The 20,090-nt window shown below is 41.0% G+C and overlaps 1 protein-coding gene and 1 long non-coding RNA gene across 5 annotated transcripts in view; one reads left to right on the top strand and one right to left on the bottom strand.

The window, feature by feature from the left end:
• The window catches only part of Sobp (sine oculis binding protein), a 180,652-nt gene that overhangs the window by 11,001 nt on the left and 149,561 nt on the right, over positions 1-20,090 (top strand). For all 4 annotated transcript variants that reach the window (XM_030244821.1, XM_030244820.1, XM_017313763.2 and 1 more), the window contains exons 2-3: positions 11,295-11,433; positions 14,046-14,231. Coding sequence is in view for 2 of the 4 variants with exons in the window: in XM_017313763.2 (XP_017169252.1) it covers positions 11,295-11,433; positions 14,046-14,231 (325 nt within the window). In the remaining 2 variants the exon portion in view is untranslated. The remainder of the gene's footprint in view (positions 1-11,294; positions 11,434-14,045; positions 14,232-20,090) is intronic.
• Gm51799 lies at positions 2,460-7,971 on the bottom strand. Its single transcript, XR_003949000.1, has 3 exons — positions 7,875-7,971; positions 7,246-7,364; positions 2,460-6,808 (listed from the first exon to the last, which is right to left on the bottom strand). It is a non-coding gene; the product is annotated as a predicted gene, 51799 (long non-coding RNA).

Here is a 20,090-nt window from a genome sequence, read left to right as displayed (position 1 = left end):
GTTTGGGAGATAGTTGTCCTTCTACAGTATAACAGATGTTTGTCTGAACTAGCGAGGAAGAAACAAAAACAACATTGTGTGAAGGGGAAAAATTACAGTTTTTAGCCCATGCTGCAGGACTGAGTATGGGATTAACCTGGATGCACAGAACTTCCTCTTTTTAAAAATGTTATTTTTCTTTCTCTAAATTGCCTTCTACTATTTGAAGCCTCAATCCTTCTTTCATTCTGTGGCATTAAAAGATTTTTTTTTCTTTTTCTTTTTTCTTTCTTTTTTTTTCTAGCACATAATTGAATTGTGGCATTTTTCTCTCTGGTTTGGAACAAAATGAAAGGGTCTGGCAAAATTTTTTCAGTCATATCCATGTATACCATGCCAGGGTGTCTGATGAATCTCTAGGCATTCTTCTAATAAAACATCATAAAAAAATCTTTGTTTAAAGTAGCTTCTCAAAATCACAGACTTACTTTGAACTCATGAATATTTTTCCTGATTTTAATATTAATAGCCACATCAACAACTTCCACCCCACCCCTCCTGGTATTATTATCCCTTCAGCTTCCTGAACTGAAGTGTAGGGTAACATAATAAGTTGGTTGCCCTGTATAAAATGTGTGCAACAAAATGTCATCCAGAACACAATGTAGCCTTGTACAACTTCATATCAGTGCCGCTGGGGCTGCCGGGCTGTATTTGCCTTCATCTGGACCAGTGTAAACTAAGCCCTGGTAAGTAATCACTGCCCAGCAGAAAGAAAGGAATGTATACAGCTAGCGGGGCCTAAGCTGTAAAAACGGAAACCTGAGCCCCCACTTCGGATCACATATCAAGGCTTGAAGGTAGGGGAAATGAAAGGGGAAAGGAGAGAGGAATGGAAAAGTCAGCCTGGGAAGTGGAGATCAGGAGGAGGCCCCCCTCGGGGAGATTTGGCCCAGGGATTAGGGAATTTTATCGCGGTGTACAGTGACCTACTCAGGTTTCAACACTCCTTGGATTGAGTTGCTTCTCTGTGAGCTGAAAGAAAAGGGACTGGTGTGTATGTGATTTTTTTTTCTCCTTTGGGTAATAGAAAGGACACTGGTACAAGTGTCTATTTTAAGTGCAGCAAATGCAGAGTGTCGGGAGCGGCCGGCAGAACTGCCTCACTCAGACACTTCAAGATTTTTCTAATCGTGACAATCACATAGTTAGCTAAAAATGGCTGGAGAAGCCAACCTCGATGAGGTTTCGCTGACACCAGTGATGGCAGTGGGGGTGGTCTTCACGAGGCTGTGGGCTAATGCTGGCTGCTGTTTCACTAGATCAGATAGAGTTACGTTTTCCTTATCACTGGTTTAATGGACATGGCAGTTGTAACAAATTTAAAATGTGATACAATATAATTTTGTGTGTGAAAAGTACACGACTTGGCATAGCTTGGCTCTGGTGTCCTTCAGGGGAAATATCCTCCCAGCTGGAATGTTTGTCTTACTGTGAGCTTTGTGGTTTTTCTTTATCTTTTCTTCTCTGGATGCTGATTTTTCCTGGCTTAAAGAAGAACTGAGCAAATTCTTCTGCTAGGGACTTCGTTATACTTATAATTATAATTACGACGCCTTACTTAATAGGCATAGTAAAGAAGTAAAGAAGATGTTAAAAACTGAGCTAGCAATCAAAAAGTTGTATAGCTTGCTTACTTTGGGCTTCTAAAATGACTATGGGGATTCTATCTAAGTCAATGTAACTCTGATAGGCTGTTCCTTACATGTGTCATAGTTCATGGAAGTCAACACAGAGAAATTCCAACATATGGAAGAGTTAATTAGCTCAGGAATTTTCCCAGAACGTGGTAGATACCATATAAAAGCTATGTATTAATGAATGTACAAATTATATATATATATAATATATATACATATATAATATATATACACATAGGTATATGTGTGTGTACACACACACACACACACACGCACACATATATATATATAGTCAAGATATGTATTTGTGCATATAAACCTCAGTAAACTGTGCTCAGCAGGTCCCAAACAATAACACAATTCAAAAATTTCTAAACTATAAATAGAGATAATGAGTCAAATTTTTATCTTTTAAAACTTTGACCAATCTAATGTGCTCAGGTTGGGTGGGCACTCTGACCTGGAGACCTCCCATTATCCTTAATTTACTTACAATGTTTGGCTTCTTTATCAAGTACTCAACTATAGGGCTATTTGTGTGAAATGCCACAAGATCTCACTTTTGCTGAAGGTTTCTCTCTACAAATATCATCAATAACTAATCTGTGGCTAAAATTATACTTCGGTCTTGTCTCCCACAGTTTGAGGGGTTCACATCTGTTAGGATTAGTAGGAAAATTTCTGGTTGGTTCTCTGATGGTCTCTGTTGGGCTTTAGAAATGTTAATTGCTGGGACAGGAAAGGAAGCTGCGGAGTTGAATGACTTGATGTTATAAAAGAAAGGGATAGAAATCAGGGGATGGCCTGGAAAAGCCCCTGTGCTTAAGGCTGAAATGAACTTATGTCCAAAATAGGTATATCTTAAGGCTTAGCTTGGGAAACACCATTCTGGGGCCAGTTGCAGTATGCCTCAGGATCTTAGTAAGTGGATTTGGGACCAACCTCTACTGGAGACCTTTAACACATTATATCAGGCTGAGCTGGAGCCTCTGGCAGGGCTAAGGACTAAGGTAAGTGGGGCATAACCCTAGCCCCTTGGGAGCAGGGTTGGAATACTGCTGAGCATTTCTCCCAGTTACTCATTACGACTGGACCGACCTTAAGAGATGGTACGAGGGCTCTGAGAGTTAAGCCTTCTGCTCTGGTAGGATGGGATTTTTATGAGTCTCCATTGGTGACTGGATGGGTATGGTGCGTGGTATAATACCGCTCTCTAAGCCTTATACAGCTTGTAGGCTCCAGATACTAGGAAATGGAAAAGGAGCCCTCCACTTCCTCCCGAATCTGAAATAAGCATTTGCAATAGAAGAAAATGAGTCTGACAGACTCATTCCCTTCTGTGTTTCCTGCCTCGCGGCCTGCCAAGCACCGCTCCAAGGAGCCAAGCCCTGCTTTTCTTCTGTGAAAGACAGACAGACTTATAGGAACGAAGAGGGAACGGAGTTCTAAGGAAAGTCCAAAACAGGGCCTCAGTGAAGATTAAATATTAGTGAGCACAGTGGTTCTCTAAACAGGGACTTTCAGAGAAAGGCCAGACTCTTTGCATCTTGATGTCCGAGGAAATGTCTGTTTGACTTAAGAAGGCTTTACACTTCTTTTTTTTTTTTTTAAAAGAATAAGGTGTTAGATTAGAAAAATGAGAAGGTGGGACATAAACTATATTCCTGAGGTCTAAAACTTCCTCTTCAGGACTGAGATATTGGCCACACTTGCTTTCTCTAACTAATGAAATTATTGAATGTTTTCCTGAAAGAGAAGGGATATTACAGTGTAGAAGGAGGCAAAAATAGACCACTTTTTAAAAACAGTGCCAGTTGAAACATAGAAACAGACGTGGATGCTCCTGTAAGCAAGGTCTGCTGAATGTACATTTTAGGGACTGTAGACTGATAGATGGTTGTTAGTATCTCTCCTCTCACAAAAGCCTTGAGAACACCAAACTTCAGGAAAGCCAATGTCTCTGATACAGACAGGAAAAAAAATGCAACAGGTTTTGGTGACTTAAGTTGTTTTAAGGCTACTTTTGCAGCTGTGATCCGACACAGCTGCATGCAGCTGTACACCTGCCGTGCCTGCCACTGTGCCAGCCCAGCCAGTAGCTATACGTTTCCAGCATTCCTTTGACCCTTTTAGGGCAGTTGATGTCTTGGCAGTAAAGTACAATGAGGCACGTGATTGTTTATTGTACATGTCATGGAAGCAAGGCAGATTTTATATGCATCAGTACATGATTTTGGTTTTATATGACAATTGTATAACTGTGGAGTTTGGAAACTATCAGTAGAGAAGAAGGACTCTTCTCAGTTGTTCTAGGTATGTATTGGTGTTATAATGTATCCCCTGCACTAACTATTAAGATCATTGTGGAGATGGCTGGTAACAATGTTGCAAAGTGACCCAAAATAAAGCACTGTGATTGTCTGTAAAGGACTTGAAGCTAGGAAACTATAGCCAGACAAATAAAAACAGAGTTCCCTGTATACAGTTTATACGACTCAGGCTACTCAGGCCACTTGTCTTAGTTGCGCATGGTTATGGCCACCTAATGAGCCATCCGTGGGGAGTCAATCTTCCGCCATCTGACCCAGTGGGACTATAAATGTGGAAGCACTTTGTAATCTGCGAGGGGCTTTTTTACACATCTCTTCTGCACTATCTAAATTCCACTTCCTGACCTTTCTCTTAGCATAACCATAAAATAAAACTAGTCCACTGGGTCTGTGTTACGAGAGACATCTTAGACTCAGCCGCTGGCCCCTCCTCAGCACAGAGCTGAGCCTCATCTAAGCGAGTACATTCTTACTCCATCTGGAATAGAGTAAGGCTCTGCCTCTCTCCCTTTCCTCATCTATCTCTCTTAGCAAGTCCATGGGACTTTAAGAGTTGACCCCACAAGTCAGGCAGAACATACGGACACAGCAAGAGAGAGAAAATATTTTCCAGAACTAATTATCATTCTATAATGCTATGGTTATATTGATAACCATGCCTAGCAGAGACTATCAGAATCTCCTCTTCCCGGAACCCTCTCCCCCAGCTTGTGAATTGTTCTGCATTGGGAGTTTCCTCTTCCTTTGAAAGTGCTTCTCATGTGCTCTGCTTTTTGATAATACATGTCAGAATGTTGTGAAGTTCGGTAATGTAACTGACAGTTTCTTTTTATTACCATTTAAATTGTGGGTATGACTGATATGGTTGCCTATGAGTGAAACTATAGGTTAATTAATTTTAATTGAAATTACCTTTTTATTTTTTATAAAAACAGCACACAGTCATGGCAGAGATAGCAGAAGGAGGAATAGAAATGGGCAAAGAGTGGGGTTGGTGAGATGTTTAGCTCTTAGGGGCACACACTGCTCTTACAGAGGCCCGACTTGAGTTGGAACCACTCATGTCAGGCGGCTCACAACTGCCCGTAACTCTTGCTCCAGAGGATCTGATGCCCTCATCTGGCCTCTAAAGGCACTGCACACATAAGTACACATACTCCCACACAGTATAAACACACACATGCACTACAGCACAAATAATAAAAGTAATCAAATAAATCTCAGGCAAACAATAGGAAAAAAATAAAGCTCTAATTTCCCCACTAAACAAAATTGTCAGCATCTTATATACTTTTGCTGTTTTCCATGTGTGATGTACAATTTTAAAAAAGCAATGGATTTTCCTTTAAAACTTATTATAGCTTTTTAAGTTACTAAAATGTATTTACCACACATATTTTAGTGGCAAAATAGTATTTTATTGTATGATTAGACTGAAATTTATTTAACAAAGTTCCAATTGTTTGACACTTAGGTTTTTTTTTTTTTTCCCTAAGAGAACAGCATTGAGATAAGAATTTCTGAACATATATCTTTTTGTACCTTTTTTCTTAGGTTAGTTGCTAATGGATACAAATAAAATTGCCAAGTCAAATGGTATTTAAATGTTTAAAGATTTTAATTCACAGTTAAATTATCTTTTCTGAAAGTTGTAGCAATTAGAGTTCTCAGAAATATGAGTGTTCTCACAAGTATTATCATTTTCTTTGAAGAAAACAGAGATAGGCCTCACTCACATAGCCCAGGCTGACCTTGAAATCCTCATGTAGCAGACTTAGGCCTTGAGTTCCCGATCCTCCTGCTTCTACCTCTGCAGAGCTGTGATTGCAGGCATGTGCCACAATGCCCAGCTTATGCAGTGCAAGGGGCCTGACTTGGGACTCTGTGCATGGTAGGTGAGTGATCAACCAACTATATCTCTAGCCCTGAGCTTTGACATTTGTATAAGACCTCTAGTTGAATGAGAAGACTGTCAAAGGAACATTATGGGAATTTAGATTCAACAAGAATATACATAGTTCATATATATATATATATATATATTAGTTTTATGTATAATAATTATATAATGTAATATATAATTATGTATATATGTACACACACATATATACATATATATACATATATATATATAAAAGAGATGTGCTGAATGATGTCTTAGTGGGTAAAGTGCTTGTTGTACAAGTCTTAAGACCTGAATTCAGATCCCCAGAACCCATATGAAAACGCAGGCGCAGCTGCATGCCTGTAACCTCAGCTCTAGAGAGCTCCAGGGACAGATAATTGGGAGACTCTTGAGGCTTTATGCATGCCAAATCTAACTGAATCAGTACTCTCCAGGGCCAGTGAGAAAATCTGAAACAAATATTGTGGAGAAGCCACTGAGGGCACTCCCACTTCCTCCTGTTCTCCATACACACGTGCACGTGCATCCACATACACATGTGCACACACAGACACAAGAGGCCTTGAGAAAGAGATGGGGGTGGCCATTAGAAGTGCAAACCACTCAGCCATGTGTGATGTCAGAAAGTGCTAGAGCGAGAAGATTCAGTTTTAAGCGTCAATTTTGCACATCCCATCTCCAATAATGCAAACTAATTAGGGGAGTCCAGGCCAATGATTTGCAAAGGTAAGCAAAATGTCCACAGAGACAGATGTAGATGTGTCCTGGCTGGAAATCACTTGACAACACCCACTCCCTGCGGTATGATTTCGTTGTAAGTTCTTGGTTGATCCAGGAGGTAAATTCTTTGGAATTGCTGGCCCCTTGCCACTGAATCTATAGTAGAATTAAGCCTGGCATAAGAATCAGAAAATTAATTGTTAACAACGTGATTACCCAAACAAGACTCACATAATGACACTACCAGTTGACCGCCAGCAAGGATGGGGGAACTCTCACAAGGCCCCGCCCATGAGTCTTCACTATGCTCGGGCAGTTAGTGTCTGCTGAGAGGAGGGAAGCGATCTTCTCCATGGAAAAGCCCTCTGATAGTATCCCATCTCAGGAGGCCATGCCCAAGAACACATAACACATGCACAATAGCAAAAGGAACCCAGTAATGTGTGTTTACACGTTTCAATATGCAACGATAATAAAGGAGAGGCAAAAACTTTGAGAGGGAGTGGGGGACACTGGAAGAATTGGACAAGGATGGATGAAGGGTGGGAATGGTGTACTAATGTATGAAAATTTCAAAAACGACTAGAGGAAAAAAAGAATGAAAAAAAACCTCTGTTTTGGTTCTGATGTTTCATGATCTGCCATGCTCTGATCTTCTGTTGTCAATTGAGGACTTCACTTCAGTTCACCAGAAGTTTATTGTGGAAACGAAACACGCATCACACAGGGCTATTGAAAGGAACACTAGATTTAAAGGATGTGGTAACACTGCTAACTGCTCTAAGACTCAGAAATTATCATTATAATTTTAGTGACCTATTTTCCAAACCCAAATTGGACCACATGGTATGAGAGAGGATTTTTGTGTCACTTCCAAAGGCAAGAAGCAGTCTGCAAAATATAATTCAGATGCCAAAATATTGCAATTTTTGGCACATTTTGATGGCTTGTGAGAACAATGATAAAGTATTTGAAATAATGATTGCTCAGTAAAATTTATGTTGTGTGAGCACCATAATTTTGAGTTTTTAAAAATTTTTTTTGCAAAAACTTGATGGTTTTTACACATAAGTAGAAGCTCTGTTATTTCATATAATTGTAAAGCTAGGAGAAACTTCTGCAGAGCTTTCATATTATGTATGTGGGTGCTTTGCATACATGTATGACTATGTACCACATGTGTGCCTGGTGCTTTTGGAAGCCAGGAGACGGCATTTGATTCCCAGGGATTGAACTTACAGATGGTTGCTAGTTGCTATGTAGATGCTGGATTTGAACTTGGGTCCTTTGGAGGAGCAACCAGAACTTTTAACCCCAGAGCCATTTCTCCAGCCCTCGAGGAACTTTTAAAGGTTTCATGCCTTAGGTCTTCAGGAAATCAAAAGAAACACTGTTTGAAGGTATGAGGCAGAAGCAGATTCCACGCCCCCTCCCCTTAGTACATCTATCTCCACTTAATACTGAGCATTGCTATTTACAGTTATTCAGAATTTTAACTCTTATCACCTTTGTCCATCCCTACTTTTAAACAAACAAACAAACAAACAATAAACAAGAAGGAACATAAGAAAGGACATAAGAAACATTCATAAGAAAGGACTTTTAAATTGAAAATTGGTTTTAAAAGAACAATATTATAAGAACTTTGAAATGCAAAGCAAGGTGTGCCTTTAATCCCAGCACTCAGTGACAAAGGCAGGCAGATCTCTGTGACTTGGAGGTTAGTCTGTCCTACATAGTGAGGTCCAGGCCAGCCAGAGCAACATGGTGAGACACTGTTTTGTTTTTGTTTTTGTTTGTTTGTTTGTTTAAAGCTGAAACAATAGTTATTGGAATTCTCTCCATGAAAAACTTGGAATCATGCCTAGGCCATAAACATTTCACAGTTTACCTCATCTGGAATGTTAGACAACAGTGGTAAAAGTCTATTTCATTTACTTCCATGTAGCAACATAACGCTGTCTAGCATATTAAACTCTGTATAGAAACTTAGGCTATTAAATGGTTTACTCCTTGAGGATATTTGACTTTCTTAACAAACTGTGGGTATGACTGAGGTTGTAGTCTATCTCTTTTTGGGTTTAGTTTTATTATGTATTTATTTGTGTGTGTGTGTGTGTGTGTGTGTGTGTGTGTGTGTGTGTCTCATTATGTGTGCAGTACCTATAGGGGCCAGAAGAGGGCATCAGATCTCCTAGATCTGGAGTTACAGACAGTTGTGAGCCACCTTGCGGGTGCTGGCAATTGAACCAAGGTCCTCTGGAAAAGCAGTCAGGGCTAACTGCTGAGCCATCTTTCTAGCCCCTACAGTCTATTTCTTATGCCTGTATATGTTCAGTTTCTCCTTTTCAATGTATTCCCCCTTCCTTAAACAGTTTGAGACTTATCACTTGATCTTCTATATGCCTGTTGTTTCTGTCCCTGCGCTCAATATATCAGAACAACATGGCACATTTATTTTCATTTGCAGTGACAAGAAAAGAAACATTTTATAGTCACTTCCCTGACATTTATAGTAACTTGAAAATCATGGAATAGATCAGATTCATATTGACTCTTCTGTGATGAGTTTCTATAAGAGAATGTGAACAAAACAATTTTTTTTTGTTTTTGTTAAAATGCCCAAATAATGTGCTTTTATTGTTAATAATCCAGTTGAGGTTTTCACTTTTTATCTGGTGTCTAGAAATTCTGCGTCTATCTCTCAGGTTGGTTCTGAAGGGGATGAATGGATTTGCAGCTGGACTAAGACAAACAAATTTATGTCCTCCGCTGGGAAGTTGACACATGAATTATGCACTGGTGGCCTTTGTGTGGCTGCAGAGCTTAGACACAGTGGGGGAAGTTGCATTTATCAAGCAGGGTACTGCGAGCCTCCTAGCCTAGACTAGGAAGGATGCACAAAACCAGATGTAGTAGCCGGGAGTCGCTATGCAGCAGATCATCTGTCTCGTTGGCACGGTTCTCTTAGAGACTGGGGCAAGCGGCAAGCCGACTGGTGCTATGTCTCGAGCCCGGCTTTTAACACTGTTGGGAATTGATTTTGACGCAAGGTAAGAATCGCCTTGTGTGCTGAGACACTGTCACTGCTGGGTTAGTGAAAGGACTGGGTGTTAGGGGACAGTGACAGCTCATTAAAGTAATCTCCTTTGGTGAATTGGAATAGCATTTAGCCCAGTCCTCCGTGGTGTCTGTCCCTGAAGTCCCTTTGCTTATTATTCATAGCAAGCATATCATCATCACGCATTCATGGAAGAATGTCTATTTAATGTGGACACGGGCAGCCATCAGAAAGAATAAATGCCTCACTAAAGTTTGATATGGCTGGCTGTTAGCCACATGGATGGTGGCACTAAATCAATCTGGCTAATTTTTTTTTTTAAATTACCAGTATATTAAACCATCACAGATTGACCCAGTTGGATCTTAGAACTTAAGTGGATACTAAACAAGCAAACAAACAAAAAGTAGCATCCTGTGGGTGGCTCGAAAGGCCAGGTTTCTTTCTGTGGTCCTATACTATCTTCTATGGAACCCCTCTGAGATCTGAAGTCATAGAATTTAAGGAAACATGGGACACATGTTGAGGGTCTCGCCACTTGGGCTTAGCTTTGGATTTTCATTTAGGTGTATAAAGTATATACCCCAGTGGGATTCAGAAATGACATCTTCAAAGGAGAATATGAGACCCTCTGAGCTACAAAGAAGTAAGGACATATGGTATTCCTAGTTTGAAAGATTTGTGGTACCCTGCCTGATAGTGTCTAAAGCACGAAGGTCAGTAGCACAAATAGGCTTTACATTTTTGTTTCTGGACCTAAAATGGATAAATTGCTAGACGCAGTTACTTGGCATATGTATTTAATCTGTCAACCACACCTACTATTTTCAAACTTTGATATCTTCAGCAACAGTGACAACCACCTTACATTCACATATTAGTTTATAGTTCATAAAGTAGTTTTCATCTTAAATCCAGCTGAGTAGTAACCTTCAACTTTGTTGGCACTTTTATGACAGAATGAATCTGTCACTAATAAAATGTATAGAACAAAGTATCCATCAAGCTAACAAATACCTTAGAAAATAGTTAAGAGGAACCCTTAAAGTCTATTCATTTTTTTTTCCGGTATGATCCTGGTTGACAGTTGATGTTTGTTTCTTTTGTTTTGTTTTGTTTTGTTTTGTTTTTTTAAGATTCTGTTTTATTGGCAGTAAGAATCATGTTAAGTAACAACACCGAATCAGAAAGTAATTCTAACTTAAATTAGTTAGAACTACAAAAAGGTCTTGTATTTTTAAAATCCTTTCTTAGGTTTTTTTTTTTTTGCATGCTTCCTTTCAATATTTTTATACTAGTGCAGAACTTACACTTTGCAGAATATATACTAAAGCAAGACTTTCTATCCATAGATGAAACTGACAAGTGCTTTTTTATTGTCCTTAAATTTCGACTGTCTGAAGGCCTGTCACGATTGGAAGAGTCAGTCTGTGATTTAAATGCATCACAACTCTTGAACATGATTGAAAAGCGAGCAATCCTCTGGGGGACGTGGGGCCGGCATGAAATGGGATACGGCTAACAGAATCTAACGTGTACATTCTTTTCAAATAGTTATTGATCACAGGACTAAGTAGTGGCTGATGCTTCTCTTTCAGAACTTTGCAGAAAACACCATGAATGAACTCCTTGGCTGGTATGGCTATGATAAAGTTGAATTAAAAGACGGTGAAGATATTGAATTCAGAAGCTACACTACGGATGGAGAAAGCCGGCAACACATTTCTGTTCTCAAAGGTAAAGATGTTTGACGGCTCTTTGCTCGTGCAAAGAGCAAGGGACCTTCTCCACCTGCCAGAACTGAATTGTTGTGGGTCTCCTTGTGTTATGAACACAACTAGTTTAAGCCCCAGCTCCTCATGCAGTGGGCGGTGACCCCATATGATATTGAATAACGAATGTGTGAGTTGTGCAAACTTTGGCAACAGTAAACAGTTTGGGAAGATACAGTGCCACCCCAGATTAGTTGCAGATCAACGTGTAATGCGTGGAAGGCATTTCTGGCAGTGTGTGTGTGTGATGGATCATACAACTTCACTGTAGTCTTAGATCTGAGCATGTAACATGAGTGCTTTGCCCTGTGTGGGTTGTTGTTCTGAACAGTGCCCACAAAGTCCTTCTGAAACACCTTAGCTTTCATTCAAGACTGTTATAAGTAACAGTGTTCTTATTATACACACAAACTTCTCTGCTCTTACAGAAGTGTAATTGCTTAATTGTGGACAGCGAAGACTTAATATTTTCTAATGTCATTCCTCAGTGTGCAAGTAGACTATCTGGCTTTTTAAAAATGTCATTTGAGAAGCTGACTTGAACTGCATGTTTTGAAAAAAAAATCAGTAAATGGATTTTTGGATTAGGATTAGGACAGAATTTCCAATAACTTATGAAATAACTTTAAACATACTCCTGCTGTTTTGTAGTGTATATTCTGCGTAGTGGCATTCTCAGGACTGACTGTAAGTCAAAATATAGATCAGCATTGAGAAATATTGATGCTATTCTACATCACACACTGTCCGATATTCAGCGGAGATCTGCTTCCCTCTGTGTAATTTTATAAGTGCACCCATCTCGATAACACACAAACAAACTTGCCTTCCTATTTAATAAGGGGCAAATATGCTTGTATAATTATAGTGGAATTGGCTTTGTAGGTAATTTGTTTGTGACGTGTCATCAGCAAGTATCTGATGTGTGCATGTACTTTATATACCTGGACCCCTAGTGTTGTGTAGACATTGCTTGGGTGAGAGGGGCTGGGAGTGGAAGGGTTTCAGGACTTCTTTAAATGTATCCCAGTTGTGCTTTCCTGTAAGCAGAGTTCCACAGAACACCAGAGCTCAACAGAAAACAAAAATAGACACCGCTCTGTCTCCTTCCAGCAATGGGAAAACCACGCCAGGGCAGAGGAGCTTAACTCTGTGCTCCTGCTGCAAGTTCAGGGAAACAGTGTTTGCTGGCTCTGAGCTCTTTGTCCATTTGATGCCCTGTCAGGCCTGGGCCTCCTGTTGCAGTGCAATGCTGGGTCTCTACGGTCGGATAGCATGAGGGGTTCGTGGTTCTCTTGGGAACCCTCCTTCCTTATGTTTGGATGGGTCCTAAAAGGAAGTCTTGTTTTCACTCTGTGTGTCAGGTTTTCCATCTCTCTCTACTCCATGCTCTCGCAGAGGGGAAGAAGAGCAGAATAAATGGTAGATGATCAGGTCAAAGTCCAGCTAGAGAGCGGAGATTGTAGAGGAAGGGCAGAGCAGAGCCCTGGTGACGCTTAGTGAACAGCAGTGCCCAGTACCTGAGTGGGGAGCCCACGTGACTCCAGAATTAGTAAACCTAAATTTGGAATGAGAGTCTGCTTATAGATACAAGAGGAGGGATGTGTGAAGGAGTTTCAGTAAAATGTGGGTACAACTGACTGTTCCTTATCACTGCCTGCTGGCTCTGTGTTTGTGTTGTGTCCAGACCTCTCGGCACAATACCTGTTCAAACATTTCATTTCCAGTCTTTAAGAGAGAGCTTTTTCTTCTTATGTGCCAGGCAATGAAATGTAAATGAGCCGTCCTGCAGGCTCGTGGAGTTAAATGTACATGACAAATTTTATGTTAAGCTTGCTATGAAATTGTACACATCACACTATGAAGATAGTATCATCAATTTCACTGTAAATGAAAAATGCAAGTCCTGAGCTTATAGTGTATGAACTAATAGCCTTAGTAATACTTCTCCTGGGTGATATGCCTTGCCTCTGGGGAACATGCAAAGAGTCCCGTGCTTCTCTCATGGTTGAGATTGTGTGTGTGTGTGTGTGTGCATGTATGATAAAAGGATTTCCACTTTTTTCATTTTTAACAATATTAATATTGTTACCAATCATTAATAAATATTATTAATATTAAATTACCAATACCCAGTGCAACAATAGTTTTTTTAATCATTGATTATCCCATGGCTTAGATTTAGAAAACAGTGGGCATAGTTGCCACTCTGGGCATTTTCAGCTTCCTCCCATAGCCAGAGTGTATGCTTGCTTTCTATCACTTTGTACGTGGAAAACGTTAAGTACCTCTCAATTTGCTATGGGGTTTTATGGTGCTAGAATATGGTGCCCATGATTCACCTGGGATATCAGCTATCGCAGTAGAGCATATTTTAAAGAAAAGCCCGCTGGAAATGGTTGATAGTCAAACTCTAAAGCTTCAGGAAGGACTATGGAGTTCTGGGAAACTGCTGAAAGGCTTGGAAAAAAGACTTTGTTCTGTTGCAGAACCAACGTACCTGAAGAAATAAGGGAGGATTTACGTGTAATGAATACGTTCTTGGTTATATTGGGTGATTTTTTTTTTCTCTTACAGAAAATTCTTTGCCAAAACCAAAATTACCGGAGGACAGTGTTATTTCATCTTACAATATAAGCACAGGCTACTCAGGCCTTGCCACTGGGAATGGACTCAGTGACTCACCTGCTGGGTCAAAGGACCATGGCAATGTGCCTATTATTGTCCCTTTAATCCCACCACCTTTCATAAAGCCGCCAGCAGGTAAGCATGCCTGGGATTGCCATCCATAGTGATCTGGTACCGTAATCTGGTTGTCACTGTTTTAAGATAAAACGGTAAAGGCTCAACTGAAATAGAGATGTTTGAGGGATGCTATAGATAAGTGTTAGTGCCCGACACATATTGCTTAGAGCATTGCTGGTGTTATCGGAAGCATTTCTTTATCCACTTCTGCTTGGGTTGAAGCATCCCACTGACTCCACACCTGTTCTACCACTAGACTCAGAAAAAGAGAGTTTCCTTTTCTGAAAGTCACCTACTTTGTATCTTTTGTTTTAAAAATCAAATAAATACAATGAATGGTTAACAAAAAAGTACATATGACCAGACAGGGTGGTGCAGGATGAAGACCAGGTCTTTGGGGCGTTTTCTGAGGAAAGGGATAATTTTGCAAAAGACATATGGCAGTCATGTTCCTGAACATGCCTGCCCTAAATCCATTCAAGAAACAAGTTATATTATGTATCGTCTCTACAGAATTCTTCCTAATTCCTGCAAAGCTGTCTCTGAGCACCTAAAAGGAGAGACATCTGAGTTTCACTTGCATGAAAATGTAATCAGTTGCTTTATATTTCCAGAAAATGAGATGAGCGTGCATTAGACCTCAGTGGCAGGGAGCTGAGCAGGAGGGTGTTCATTGTATCTTACAGATGTAGTTCAGGCGACAAGAGCCTGTCAATAAAACTTTGTCAGGCTTGCTGCAAAATGTGGGGATTATGCTAGAACGCTCTGTTTTTTATTATTACTTTTATGTGTATGGAATTGAACATTGACAGGTACTGTGTTATAACAGCAATATTTATACTAACACTAACGCTGTGTTTATATTTGAAAGGATAGACATTCGTGTTTCTGTAACAGTGAGAGCATTTTCAGGTACAAATGTCTCAAGTTTGTGTTACATTTGGCCACATTCTCTTATTGGCCTATTATAGTTTAACAAATAAAACTGACCTATCATATAGAGGTCATTTGAGATATTATTTAATTAAAACTTATTGTCATTAAAATCATTGTTAGTCCTAATTACTAATATAATTAGTGTATCATATAATATTTCCCTTATTAGTGATCCGATTTTTCTTTGGCTGATGGTTTAATGAAACAGAGGGAACCGCTGTTTATCTCCCAAATACATATTTTGTGCAAACCACTTGGTGAGAAAAGGGTAGGTAATTTCTTAACCTGTAGAGTTCCCGACTGGTCGCATGTTCTGCGGCTTAGCTGAGGGTGCCTGCTGGGTGTATTGAGTGAGTTTGATTAAGTAGGAGGACCGAACAGACTTCAGACCGAGAAGACCTGTTTAACTCTGGCCTGTTCACTCACCAGCTCTCTGAAAGGGGGCAAGTTCTGCCAGCTCTATTTCTTTCAGGTTCCTCATTTTTTTCCATTAATTTATTTGTTTATTCACTTTACAACTCAGTCACAGCCCCCATTCCTCCTGGTCCCCCATCACACAGCCCCTTCTCTTGCCCCCTCCCCTTCTCCTGACAAGGGGGAGGTGCCCCCTAGGTACCAACCCACCCTGGCACCTCAAGTCACTGTAGGATTTGGCACATCCTTTCCCAATGAGGCCAGACAAAGCATCCCAGTTAGGGGAACAGTATTCATAGGCAGGCAACAGAGTCAGGGTAATCCCCCACTCCAATTGTTGGGGGATCCACATGAAGACCAAGCTGCATTCTGATATGTATGTGTAGGGTGGGGGTGGGGGTGGGAGTAGAGGTGGGGGGACCCTAGGTCCAGTCTGTATATGTTCTTTGGTTGGTGGTTCAGTTTCTGGGAGACCCCAAGAACTGAGGAACCTAAAGTGGATAGGGACTCCAGAAGACACCAAGAGAGTAAGCTAACCTGGACCCTTGGGTGCTCCCATCTTCTCATTTAAAGAATGGGCTTACAGTCCTACTTCATGGGGTAGCTGCAGAGCTGAGAAAATGTACACTTAGCGCCTGGACAGCTATGACATGAAAGTTAACATACACCTTACCTTTACCCCCACACCCCTACCCCGCACCTTATCTCCCCGTCCTTTTCCTAATTCTGCACTAGAGTCTTCATGCACATCATCTTCGTGCATAGAAAGTTGTGCACCCAAGTGCAAATACATGGCCATTTCATTCTAAGCTGTATCAGAATAGTAGTGCTTATTAACTTGCCGTTACTTCCAGATTCCCCAGTGCCAGGAGATACAGCCTTTCCCTGCAAGTTCATTCTAAAAGCCCCTGCTGTTGGGGAAGACTTGATTACTTCCCTATCCTTGAGAATCTGTGGCTCTCTGAGTTTGATGACTTTTGGTGGGAATGTCCTAGCTAGGCTCTCAGGGGCTGCCATGTGAGGCACTTGCATCTCTTGCGGGCCTTAGAGGCTCTGTCTGGGCAGGCACTGGTTCCCGGCAGTTTCGTGAGCTAGGGCAGACCCTGGATCCCATTCACGTCTTGGCAGCCAGTGAGCCCAGTGGAGTGATCCTGACTGGGAACACAGAGGTACCACATTCGCTTGGATTTCCACTCCCTTTGCACAGCTGCGTATAAGAAGCATGCGTGAGCTCACTTCTGGGCCCAGGGAGTTGCTTTTCTGGCCCTGCTCCACCCCCTTCCTTTCTCTGGTGAAGGGAGCTCCCTGTGTTTCCATGATTACCTCGCTGTTGACCCTGCTTTGGCCTGGAATGCTTGTGTCCATTTTCCAAGGCCAAGCTGCCCCTCCCCCTCGGAGACAGCTTCTGGCCCTGGGTGTAGCATTTGTGACATCACAGGCGTTACTATGGCAACAGACTTGTTATAAACACAGGATAATAGCCCTGCTCTTGCTTTTCTTTATTCCCCCATGCCGTGAAGGGAATCACCGTGATCCTTAAATAATAATCACAGACTTTTGCTGCAGAGTCTAGGAAGTGAACCGAGAAAGGCTGCAGTGCAGCCGTTCAGAATGCTGTTAAGCGATATTAGAAAATATTAAGAAGAGCCAGCCGGTTCTTCTTATACTGACACATCTTTATCCTTTTAATTTGAGCAAATTCACAAACCTCTGAGGCTAATTTTTGAAATCACACTATGAACACAGTCTAAACTGTCAATACATATACACATACATATACATCATATACATATACATCACATACATATACACACACACACATATACATATGCATATACATATACATATACATATACATATACATATACATATACATATACATGATGTATATATTAGCAAGACGTTTGAAGTATTACTCAGGTTAATTGCATTATCACCTTGGTGCAGCTCTCATACTAGAAACTTTAGCACAGGCTCAATCCTTTGAGATTTCATTCAGAGAGAATTACGTTCCGGAAAGGCTCTGGTAATCAAGCAGGAAGACTATACAGCATTTCCCCACTGCATCTCCCTCCCCCACCCTCACCCCATTTGAGAATGGAAGCAAGGCACTGGGGATGGATTTTTTAATAAAAACTGCTTGCTAAGTAAGACCTTATAACCCCCCTCAATTACACACACACACACACACACACACACACACATACACGTCCAAGCCGCTGGCTAGACATTAGTCTTTTGGAATTGCTGAGCAGGCTTAGGTCTGTCGGTTGGCCTTATTCAGAGGTAGGTGGTTCAGTTGGGACCACATCTGGGCCCCTTTTTGTCTGGACCTTGCTTCATGATAATATTTTACTCACAAGAATTAAAAAAACAAAAAAATCAATGCAACCAGTAGTGTGAGTACTTTGTTCACCAGCAGATTCTGGTATCGAAAGTCTCACTGCGTTAGGAAACTCCAAGCATGAGGGAGTCTTGACAGGCCTCCCCAGAGGCTCCCAAGTTCCCTAGTTTGAATCTAGAATTGCTGTAAATCCCTGAATGCTTTAAAATGGAATGAAATGTGAAAAAGAGATACGCGTCTTTGATGCATTTATGTGGCCCTTTTGAATAGAGTGAGTGCCTTTTCCCTCAGATGACAAGTGCCCTGATTCTTATTTCCCACCACACTCCCCAGGGGGAGGTAAAGTGTGGATCTGTCTACACAGCACACACAGGGTTGTGTGGAGGAGTTTGGGACCAAACTCCCAAACCCAGTGTGATTTCCTGTACTCAGGCACATCTTGCCTTTCTCTGAAAACAGTGACCATTTCCTGTCCCCCAGGGTGGTTCCCACTCAGTGAGCTTTCTCAGTTTGTGCTCAGGCAAAGTCATGGAAATGTGAGATATTTTTCTTTAGAGCAAATCTTGAAATTCCTAAGTGGTTTTAAGAACTGGGCTCCAAGGAGAGGTTAGCTTAGCTGAGAATGTGAAACCCGGCCATGTGAGCTCTAAGCTTTATGTATATAGCGGAGGAACCCACAGTTAATAAGCATGCTACTTTCTGGCTCTTACAATTCTTACATGGACTTATTTTATCCAGAAAAGTGGGAATCAGAATGTGGTTTGCATTATGGTCATTATTTATTTTATCTGTTATTCAATAGTCTTGGGGCCTGCATGTGAGTGGTGTATTCCAAATAACCATTAAGAAAACAGGATTTAGTAAAAATTGCATTGGCATTTATTTATTTGTCCAACTCGAAATATGATTATTAAATAAAATTACCTAGACTTAATGGGATTTAGATGAGTTACTATTTATATACTAGATATATTTATCGAAAGAGAGAGGGAGGGAGGGAGGGGGAGAGAGAGTGAGAGAGAGCGAGAGAGCAAGAGCGAGAGAGAGCGAGAGAGAGAGAGAGAGAGAGAGAAAGAGAGAGAGAGAGAGAGAGAGAGAGAGAGGGAGAGAGAGAGAGAGAGTTAGCTGAAATCTTGGATGTTCAAGTAACTTAGGATGGGCCAGGAGGAATCCCCTTGAGTGGCAGGAACTGAAGAGCAGCAGCCAATCACACAACATCATCTTGTCACAGTTAATATTTTTGAACAGTTATTATGGGCTGCGATAATACATGATGTCACTTACTTTTCTCCAGTGACTATAAAGGCACTGCTATGAAAATTGCTTTACAAATAAGGAAAAGGAGACACAGCAGCTTGGCGGAGGTCACGTGGGTAATGCTGGTGCAGTTGATATTTGAACCTACGTATTACGTTTCTTATGCTCACACCCACAGACGTATCCAAACACTATGTCAATCTGCCAGTTGGTGTTAGCTACTTATCTTGTTGCTGGGACCAAATATCAGACAAGTAAGCTTAAGAGAGTTATTTTAGCCCATCGTACAGCCCAGCATGGTGGGGACGTCCCAGCCAGTCAGGAAACAGAGAGTGGCCAATGCTTTTACACGGCTTTCTTGTGTAGCCTTAGCCCACGAAACGTTGCTGCTCAGTTAGAGCGCACCTTCCACTTCAGTTGACTTAGTCTAATAACTCCTCAGAGGTATTCCCCCAAGCCCCAATTCCTAGGTGATTTTAGATTCTGTCAAGGTGACAGTCAGTCACTATCCATTACTATATCCAGAATGCTGCTTACGTTGTAGCAGACAATATGGATATTACACTACAGTAACCAGGAACTTAGATTACCCTGGCATATAATGAAACCATGCCACCAAGGCCAAGTGTTGCAGTGCATGCCTCTAATCCCAGCACCTGGGAGGGGGAGGTAAGAATCAGGAGTTCAAGTCCAGCCTCAGCTACATAGTAAGTTTAAGGCCAGCCTAGGCTACATAAGATCCTGTCTTTAAAAAGAAAAAACCATAGAAACCATGGGAGATGAGCCAAAAACAACATCAACAAAAAAACAAAAACAAACAAAACCAAAAATAAAACAAACAAACCCAATATTATTCCAGCTTGACTATTGAATGCATGGTGTCATTTTCCTGAGGTTGTAGTGTACATGGTAGGAGTGAAAATGCT

The sequence above is a fragment of the Mus musculus genome, chromosome 10, assembly GCF_000001635.26.
Source record: "Mus musculus strain C57BL/6J chromosome 10, GRCm38.p6 C57BL/6J".
In the NCBI taxonomy this organism is placed as follows: domain Eukaryota; kingdom Metazoa; phylum Chordata; class Mammalia; order Rodentia; family Muridae; genus Mus; species Mus musculus.
This window is presented reverse-complemented; position numbering and strand designations above follow the sequence as displayed.